At 18.5% G+C, this 10,758-nt stretch overlaps 1 protein-coding gene across 1 annotated transcript; it reads left to right on the plus strand.

The window, feature by feature from the left end:
* Positions 1-981: 981 nt before the first annotated feature.
* On the plus strand, positions 982-3,322 carry Bm11527 (Uncharacterized protein; the record flags this gene model as incomplete). The annotated part of the gene is made up of 4 exons (XM_043076208.1): positions 982-1,101; positions 1,228-1,276; positions 1,788-1,981; positions 3,203-3,322. 4 exons carry the CDS (start codon positions 982-984, stop codon positions 3,320-3,322), a joined length of 483 nt encoding a protein of 160 aa, XP_042932142.1.
* Positions 3,323-10,758: the final 7,436 nt, after the last annotated feature.

The raw sequence follows: 10,758 nt of genomic DNA on the forward strand, positions 1-10,758 counted from the left end.
GCTTTATGTTCCGTTTATTGTTCACTTATTTATCAATCACATTTATTGCTTTATGTTCCGTTTATTGTTCACTTATTTTTTCTTTTAGATAAATTTTTTATTTTTTTTTTCTGTTTCTTTCGCTTTTTTTTTAACGAAATTATTTTAAAAATTAAAAAATGCTAACAATTTCACTTAATTACTATGTCATTTATTTCGAACTTTCGTTGAATTGCAGAATAACAAAATGTTTTATATTGTTCATCCTTTGTTTTGTTTTATATTTACCTCTTTTATAACACTTAAAAAAAAAAAAAAGCATTAAATATTAAAAATGGTCAAAGTTAAATTTAACACATAATGCATGCATAAATGTATATTTGTTTATCTAAAGTATAAACATTCAAATCTTCAATAATTTGCTATGTAATCGAATTTTCTATGCAATAATACTATTTTAAATTTCTCGAATTAAATAATTGAAAATCATGGAAAGGAACAAAATATTTATTAGCTTATGCTGAATTTTTAGCTAAAAAAATTTAATCAAAAATTGATAAAAGCTTTCTTTGACTCATAATATATCACATTTTTACAAACATATAAATTTCAGCAATTAGGGAAATTTTTTTGCTAAATTTTTAATTATTATCTGATATCAAATTTTAATTATTGAAGAGTTTTCAATGGTTAAATAATACATACGTTAAATGCTACCTGGTATACTGAATAATAAAATTAGTGTTACCATATTTGATACCATCAATGGTGCAAATAGATATTGAATGGTACCAATGGTACAAATAGTGATACATTTCAAACCAATCTTTATCATATTTTATGAAATGGAATTAATCGATACGACAAAGTGGACGAATTTTAATTCAATTTCCGATTGATCGTTGATCTTTATTCATTTCGTCCCATTTTTCTGCTTCATACATCGTATAGTCAGTTAATACTCTTATCAAAATTTAATTTTTTTAGACTTTGAATTTTAGGATGATCCCACAAAAGTTATCATTTATAAGACATTCTGATTTGTTGCAATATGCAAAAACAAATTCATTTAATCAACTCTTACGTTTTGTTCATGCAAAACAACAGTCAAACCAGCTTGAGGTACAGCATTTTTATTTTTCTTTCAAGCTATGATTTTTTTTACTTGTTAAATCTTAGTATTTTTTTAAATAAGCTTTTAATCTTTTCATTACAAATATTCATAATTTTATTTGTTTAAACTTTCAGATTGAAAACCAAAATGAACAGCAATTCATGAAAGGAAAAATCGATAAAGGTATCAGAATTTCTTCCGCTTCTTTTATGTGATAGATTTATAACCAATTGTTGTTTTGTGGTACCAGTAACTGTATAAAGACTACAAATCGGTGATAAAATGAAGTTAAAATATGCTACTGTTTTTTTTTTTTTTTTTTTTTTTGTTTTTGTTTTTGCTTTTTTGAATATATAAAATAAGTGCAAATATTTGCAGCGATTTGTAATCTTTAAATTGTAGATGCATGAAAAAAAAAATTCTTTTTTTTGCTTGGATTTGATTGTTTTTTTCTGAAGCATAGTTAATAACTTAAGAAAAAACCTTTTTTGTAGAAAATACAGTTTAAATCAATTGGCAATTAATAAATGATTTTGCACATTATACGACTGATTAATAAAGATGCAAGAGATATTTATTAAGAAAGACTAATTAAAATAATAAAGGAAATACGAAAGTTTGGTGAATGGCATTTCAGGTTTAATTACTAGGTTACATCAAAAAATAATATGAAAAAAAGAAGAAAACATTTAAGTTATACAAACGTCTATGCCATGGTACGAAGGAAGAAACGTATGTTTGTTTGGTCGTAAAAGCGCTTCTCGAACTGGTGAATTATTTTATCGAACAAGACCAACCATGGAACATGATCCAAGCTTGGAATCAGGAATTTTCTACCAGATGTTCCGCGACTACTGTACCCCTTCATTGTGGTACCATAAATTTGCGGTGATTTTTTTAGTGTTTTTGCTTAATTTAATGGAATTTCATCACATACAGCATATTTCAACTATATTATAGTATATTGTAATATATTATAGTATATTATTTAATAGTATATTGTATTATATTATATTATAGTATATTATAATATTTCATAGTATAATATATTATGCTATTATTATTATATTATGTTACATTACTTTTATATTATATTATTATTATATTATATCATATTATATTAATATTATATTATGTATATTATTTATATTATATTAGGTTAATAATACATTAATATTATACCATATTATATTTATATTATATTATGTTATATTTACATTATATTATATTATTATTATATTATATTGTATTGTATTATTATTATATTATATCATATTAATATTATATTATTTATATTGTATTATTTTATTTTTATTATATTATATTATACCATATTATATTTACATTATATTATATTATTATTTATATTATTATTATATAAGATTATATTGATATTATATTATATTATATTTAAATTATATTATATTATGTTTATATTATAAAATATTTATATAATATTATATTGTTTATATTATATTAATATTATATTATGTTATATTTATATTATATTATATTATATTATTATTATTATATTATATTTATATTATATTATATTTAAGTTATATTATTTTATACTATGCTTATATTATATTATATTACATTCATATTATATTATTATATTGTATTATTTTAATATTATATTACATTAATATTATATTGATATTATATTAATATTATATTATATTGTATTTATATTACATTATGTTTATATTATATTTATATTATGTTTATATTATATTATATTACATTAATATTATATTATATTAATACTATATTATATTATATTGTTAATACTGTCGTTTTCTACGATCACCATTAACACTTATTATTCTCATTACCGTTTATCATTATTATTAATCATTAACAATTTCAATTTTGGTCGACAACGCATTTTGCCGATTTAAGGATTGAATTATTCATAACTTAAATCCATCATTGCAAATTTTAGTCAATTACTAAGCTTTGATCGATTCATCTTCAAAGTTTGTCAAATTTTTAGTTTGCTTTTTTTTTGAAGTAGACCGAACTTTAAATTTTGTTTGGTTGCAATCATAACAGTTGATTTAAAATTTGCACTTTTTATCTAAATAGTATTAATTTGATTTTTAGACAGCTTTAAATTTGGTACGAGATGCGATGAAGCATTTAAATGCTCAAATAAAAGGTGTTGGTGCTGATTTTATGGACATGCAAATGCGAGAGGCTATGAAATTGCAACGAAAGAATTGAAACATTTTTTTGTTTATCCGCAAGATATTTAGATCATTTAGAATATTTCAAGAACTGCCCGCTATTCAAATGTTCTCAATATTTTCGAAAACACTGAAAGAAAAATGAACTTTAGATCGTATTTAAAAAGAAATTGTATGATAACATGTTTAATTTCTGATAGTAATTCTGCAAGCATTGCTTTCAATCTATTATGAAACACTGAATTCTATTAATCCTCTTTTTCTCTTCATTTTTCATTCAAATCGATTTGTCGAAATATCCTTATAAATGATAAAATTTCAACTTAATATTGCCATTGATCATGTTGAAATATGAAAAAAAAAAGAAGAGGATAAGAGGTTCAAACGAGGAAGATAGGAAGTTTAAGCGCTATTGATTCTGAAAGTGATGTTTTTATTTATATTGTATTTTCATCAGACATTGTCTGCTCACATCCTGACAAGGTGTTTTGATAACTGAAATGAGAAAAAAAAAAACTTTAAAAATTTCACTTTGGAAGAAAATTTAAATGACAAAATTAGAAATAGTTGTAAATAGTAACTATTTTCAATTTATTTTTGACATTGAACTTGATTTCATGGTTATGAAGATTATGGAGATCGTACAGTTTATATCACCTTTTGTAATTTAAAGAACGAAATAAATTTAAATTTTCTTAAATCAAGTATTAATAAAACTACAGATGAGCCGCTCCTAATATTGCTTACTCCACTCATTCCATAATATTAAACAGATAGTTGTATTATTAGTAATGACCGAATGACCGTGGCTACAAGAAATGTTTTTTTACAACATTACTTTCTTTAATAAATACCATAATTTCAATGCGACCAAAAGTCTATCAATAAACAAAATTTATTTTGAACTTACCATTATTTAAATTGCATTTTCATCAGACATGATCTGCTCATAGCCTGATATGGTGTTTTGACAACTGCAACTTGAGAATTTTCACTTTGGAACGAAATTAAAATGACGAATTTAAATATTTGTGTTACTTGTTATTGAAGTTGAAATTAGGAATTTGGATAATCTCTAAATCCACCCATCTTCCATCTAACTACTTGTATAAACAAAAAAAAATCAAAGGAGAAGGTGTAAATAGTGGATTTCCATATCTTCATCAAATCACTATCGCATGGTATTTGCAAGGTGTTTATAAGACGAGAAGAGAAATGAACATATCCCACACTATAATCATGATCACAAAAATAATTAATAATAATAATAACAAAAATAATAATAATAATAAAAAAGTATAATAATAATAGAAATAAAAATAATAAAAATAAATATATAATAATAATAAAAGTAATAATGAAAAAAAATAATAATAATAAAAATAATAAAAAATATAATAATAATAAAAAATAATAATGAAAAAAAAAAACCATAATAATAATAAAAATAAGAAATATAATAAAATAACAATAATAATGATAATAAGAAAAATAAAAGGATAATAATAATAAAAATAATAAAAAATAAAATTGATAAAAATATTGAAAATAATAATTAATAATAATAATAATATTAAAAAAAAATAATAAGAAGAATAAAAGTAATAAAAATAATAAAAATATTAATAAGAAAAATAATAATAACAATAAAAATAATAGAAACAATAAAATAATAAAAAGATTAAAATAATGAAAAAAATAATAATAATAATAAAATAATAAAACTATACTAATAATAAAAATGATAATAATAAAAAATACAATAATAAAAAGAATAAAAAAAGTAATAAAAATAATATTAATAATATAAGTAATAAAAAAGATAACAATAAAAATAATAATAAAAAATATATTAATAAAAATAAGAAAAATAAGAAAAAAAATAATAATAAAAATAACGGAAATAATAATAATAATATTATAATAATAAAAATAAAAAAAATAATAAAAACAATAAACACAATAAAAATAATAGAAATAATAAAAACATTAAAAATAAAAAAATTAATAATAATAATAAAAATAAAAATAGTATCAATAAAAAAATTAATAGTAATAAAAAAATTATTATTAATTTTAATAATAATAAAAATAATAAAAGGAATGAAAATAATAAAAATAATAATAATAAAAATAAGAAAAATAAAATAATAACAAAAATAATAAGAAAAAAAATAAAACAAAATAATAAAAACAATAATAATAATAATAATGATAAACATAATAAAAATATAATAATAATAAAGATAATATTAATAAAAAAATATAATAGTAAATAAAATAAAAATAATAATGAAAAAAATTTAATAATAATAATAAATATAATGAAAAAAATATTAAACACAATAATAATGAAAAGAATAAAAGTAATAAAAATAATAATAAAAATAATAGAGACCATAAAATAATAATAATAAATATAATAATAAAAAATAAAACAGTAATTAAAATAATAAAAATAATAATGAAAAAAAATAATAATAAAAATAGTAATAATAATAATAATAATAATAATAATAATAATAATAATAATAATAATAATAATAATAATAATAATAATAATAATAATAATAATAATAGAATAATAGAATAATAATAATAGAAATAATAATAACAAAAATAATAAAATAATTAAAAATATTGAAAATAATAATAATATAATAACAATAAAAGTAATAATGAAAAGAATATAATAATAATAAAAATAATAAATATAATAAAAATGATAAAATAATAAAAATAGCAATAATAAAAAAATATAATAATAATAAAAATAATAAAATTAATAAAATTATTAAAAGTAATAATGAGAATATAATAATAAAATATTAAATATAATAATAAAAATGATAAAAATAATAAAAATAGCAATAAAAAAAAATATAATAATAAAAATAAAATTAAAAAAAAATTATAAATAAAAGTATTAATAGTAATAAAATTAATAGAAATATTAAAAATAATAATAATAATAATAATAGAAAGAATAATAATAAGAAGAAAAAGTGACAAACATAACAAAAATATAATAATAAAAAATATATAATAGTAAATAAAACAAAAAAAATAATGAAAAAAATATAATAATAATAAAAATAATAATAATAAAAATAATAGAAATATTGAAAATAATAATAAAAATAAAAATAATAGAAATATTGAAAATAATAATAAAAATAATAATAATAGTAATAATAAAAGTGATAAACATAATAAAAATATAATAATAAAAAAAATATAATAGTAAATAAAACAATAATGAAAAAAATATAATCATAATAAAAATAATAAATATAATAAAAATGATAAAAATAATAAAAATAGCAATAATAAAAAAATATAATAATAATAAAAATAATAAAATTATTAAAAGTAATAATAATATAAATAAAAGTATTAATAATAATAAAATTAATAGAAATATTGAAAATAATAATAATAATAATAATAGAAAGAATAATAATAAAAATAATAATAAGAAGAGAAAAAGTGACAAACATAACAAAAATATAATAATAAAAGATATATAATAGTAAATAAAATAAAAAAAATAATGAAAAAAATATAATAATAATAAAAATAATAGAAATATTGAAAATAATAATAAAAATAATAATAATAAAAATAATAATAATAATAAAAGTGATAAACATAATAAAAATATAATAATAATAAAAAAAAATATAATAGTAAATAAAATAAAAATAATAATGAAAAAAATATAATAATAATAAAAATAATAAATATAATAATAATAATAATAACAATAATAATAATAATAATAATGATAATAATAATAAAGATAATGATATTAAAAATAATAATAATAATAATAGAAACAACAAAATAATAAAAATTATTAAATTAATAAAAATAATAATAATAAGTATAATAACAATAAAAAAATGAAATAAAAATAATAATAATAAAAATAATAAAAAAAATAGAAACAATAAAATAATAAAATTATTAAAATAATAATAATGATAAATATAATAATAAAAAATAAAATAGTAATTAAAATAATAAAAATAATAATGAAAAAAATATAATAATAATAAAAACAATAATAAAAATAATAATAATAAAAATAAGAATAACAAAAGAATAATAATAAAAATAAGAAAAATAATATTAATAATTAAATAATAAATATAATAAAAATGATTAAAATAATAAAAGTAATAAAAACAACAAAAATAATAAATATAATAAAAATAATAATTAATAAAATATTTATAATAAAAATTTTGAATAAATATGAAAATAATGGAGAATAAAAAGCATACAAATAATAAAGCGTCGAAAGTATGAATGCGGGCTAATTTTTTATATACCTAAAATCAGCTAATATTTAAAGGTCGACAAACCTTTGAAACGCTCATCATCACCACAAGCATGAGAAGAATTCTGTTTGTTGAAGCGAAGATCAATGGGACAGAAGATTCCATGACTGTTCATTGAGATCTCTGTTGTATTTCTGTACAAAATAACCTCAAATTTAAAGATTTAAAAAGATAAGAATTCATAACAAGGCTACGAATGGAAATTTGACCAAAAAACCTTACCTTCTGAGCATTTGATAAAATTTATTCAACTATTTCGATCTGCAAATTAGACGACACCAAAAAAAGTAACAAATAATGCACAAAAAAATCAATATAAAGCATGCAGAAAACAAATTAACAAAATAGTTAATTTGATAAAATATTAACAAAATAGTTAAAAAGATTAATTAACAAATTAACAAAATAGTTAAAAAGATTCGAAAACTAAAATTTAAAACTTACTAATAATAATGTGTGAGATTATTTAAAAAAGCATGCAGTTAGTAAAGCTGAAAAAATGGCATGCTGCAACGATAAACAAAGAGCGTGCAGTAAATTAAAACCAACTAGAAATGAATGAAACAACAACAAAAACAAAAAAAACAAAAAAAAAAAAAACAAAAAATCGAAAAAATTACGCAATAAAAACAAGTGAAATCAAGAAGAAAAGCATGCAGTTAATAAAATAAAATAAAACGCATGAAATAGCAGCAAGTGTAGTAGCAAAAGTTTACAAAAAGCATGCAAAAATAAAGTTAATCAAATAATATGTGAGGTTATTTTTAAAAGCATGCAATTAGTAAAACTGCAAAAAGGACATGCTGCAACGATAAACAAAAAGCATGCAGTAAAACCAGAAATGAAGGAAACAACAAAAAAAAGAATGATCGGAAAAATTACACAATAATAACAAGAAAAAAGCATGCAGTTAATAAAATAAAAAAAAAATACATGAATTAGTAACAAATATGATACTTTTCATAAAGCATGCAGTAAATTAGAAGTAATCAAAAAAGCATGCAAAGATAAAGTAATTTTGAAAAATAATTGTCTAGTAAACAATATGTGAGATTAAAAAAAGAATACAATTAGTAAAACTAAAAAGAATGACATATTTTATGAATTAAAGCAGAGCACGCAGTAAACTAAAAGCAACCAAAATGAATAAAAAAACATTAACAAAAAAAGAAATGAAAGCTGTAAGTAATACAAAATGATCAGTGAGAATAGTAAGAAAAAGAGAATGCGATAGTGAAACTGTAAAAAGGCATGCAGTAAATTAGGTTAATTTAAAATGTGCATTAAAAGCAAAGTTAACAAAAATATAATAACAAATAAACGTCAAAAAATAATAAATTCGAAATTCCAAGACATTAAAAAAATTAAAATCCTGCCAGTTTGAAAAAAAGTAAAATAAATAGATATTTGAAATAATCTCAAAAAATAAAAAAATGAAAAAAGTTAGAAGATTTTTGGAAATAAAAAGGCTAAAAAACTAAGTTTGAAAAGAAAAATTCTATAGTTTTAATGATACAAAACATTAAAATTCTAAAAATGTAATAATAGGAATAAAACCATGTTAATTTCAAAAACGATGATGAGAGCTTAAATTTCTAAACAATCGAAAAATCGAAAATTTATAAACTAAAAATTATACAAAATAAAAAAAAAAAACTAAGAATAAAAAACAAGAAAAGCTATTAAGGGACAAAAAAATAAAATAATTCTTATGCGTTAAAGTCGCAACAGTAAGAAAATATTGAAATTTATAATGATAAAAAAATTTTCAAAAATTCAGAGAAAGTGAAGAATTCGAGAGGTATCAAAAATTCTTTGAAGTCCCAAAGTTCTATTCACTCGAAAAAATTATTCAAAAAGCGACATAATTGACAATAAATTTGGAAACTCAACATTTCAGACATTTTTTCATTTCATAACCCACATCTTTTTCATATAAGATTGAAAGAAGGTATAATTCCATACCTTCCTTTAATCTTGACCCACAAAGATAGTTATAAGATTGGCTCATAATCCTCATGCCACCTCATAATCCAGTCTACAAATAAAAAATTATGGCATTATTAAATTGATTAGTAATATCATAAATTCCTCAACTTCATATCTAATTAAATCACTAAGCAAACTTATATGCAAAAGAAAAATTTCAGAAATTAACGTCATTAAAAAATGCTTGAATGTAAAAATTTGCGGAGTTTGCCCCCACATAGCTCTCTAATAGTCTAGAAAGTAATCATCCTAAAGTGTAACATAACATAAATAAATGCAACCTAATAAATAAGAAACTCATTACAAATTCAAAAATGCAGAATTAAATACATTATAAGTTGCTACCAAATAGGAAAAATTTAACATGGTTAGTAACGATGAAAAAAGAATAAAATTTTTCAGTAAAAAAAAATAACACAAGTAATAAAAAATAAACAATAGTTTTGAGAAATTTAAAAAACAAAAAGATGAAAGTCGTTAGTATTAACCAAAAAACCATTAAAAGCAATAAATTATTTACATTATCCGAATGATAAATAAATTGTAAGAACAAACATTTATAAAATTTAACTTCATAGAAAGAATTAATAAAACAAAACAAAAAACTAAGAAAAACAACTGAATCCAAAGTAATTTGATCTGAAGAACACAATATTTCTTAATCAAGTTTTTTTTCAATTTTGTAATGCAGAAAATTTTGATTTTATCTGTGTCAAGCTTTTTAATATTGACCATATGACTGCGGCTAAAGAAACATACATAAGCAAAACAAAACCCACGATTTTTCCCATACATTGAATTCAGTTGTTTCTACATCAAAATTATTTCAAACAAAACTCTTTTTTTATTATTTTATTTTATTTTTTTTTTTTGTTTTTTTATTTTTTTGTTTTTTTTTTAATTTTTTTTTTGGCTTTTTCATTTTTATTTTTTTTTTGTTTTTTTTTATTTTTTCTTTTTTAGTTTTTTTCTTGTTTTTTTGTTTTTTTTTTTATTTTTTCTTTTTTAGTTTTTTTTTTTTCTTTTTTTATCTTTTGAATTGACTAACCCTCTTGGACGAGTGACTGCCTTCACTAATAATGAATGGAGAACTGGAGCAGGCAGCGACAGGTGGCCGCGTGAGGAGTGCCAAATACTA

The sequence above is a fragment of the Brugia malayi genome (assembly GCF_000002995.4).
Source record: "Brugia malayi strain FR3 genome assembly, contig: Bm_v4_Chr1_scaffold_001, whole genome shotgun sequence".
Classification (NCBI taxonomy): Eukaryota; Metazoa; Nematoda; class Chromadorea; order Rhabditida; family Onchocercidae; genus Brugia; species Brugia malayi.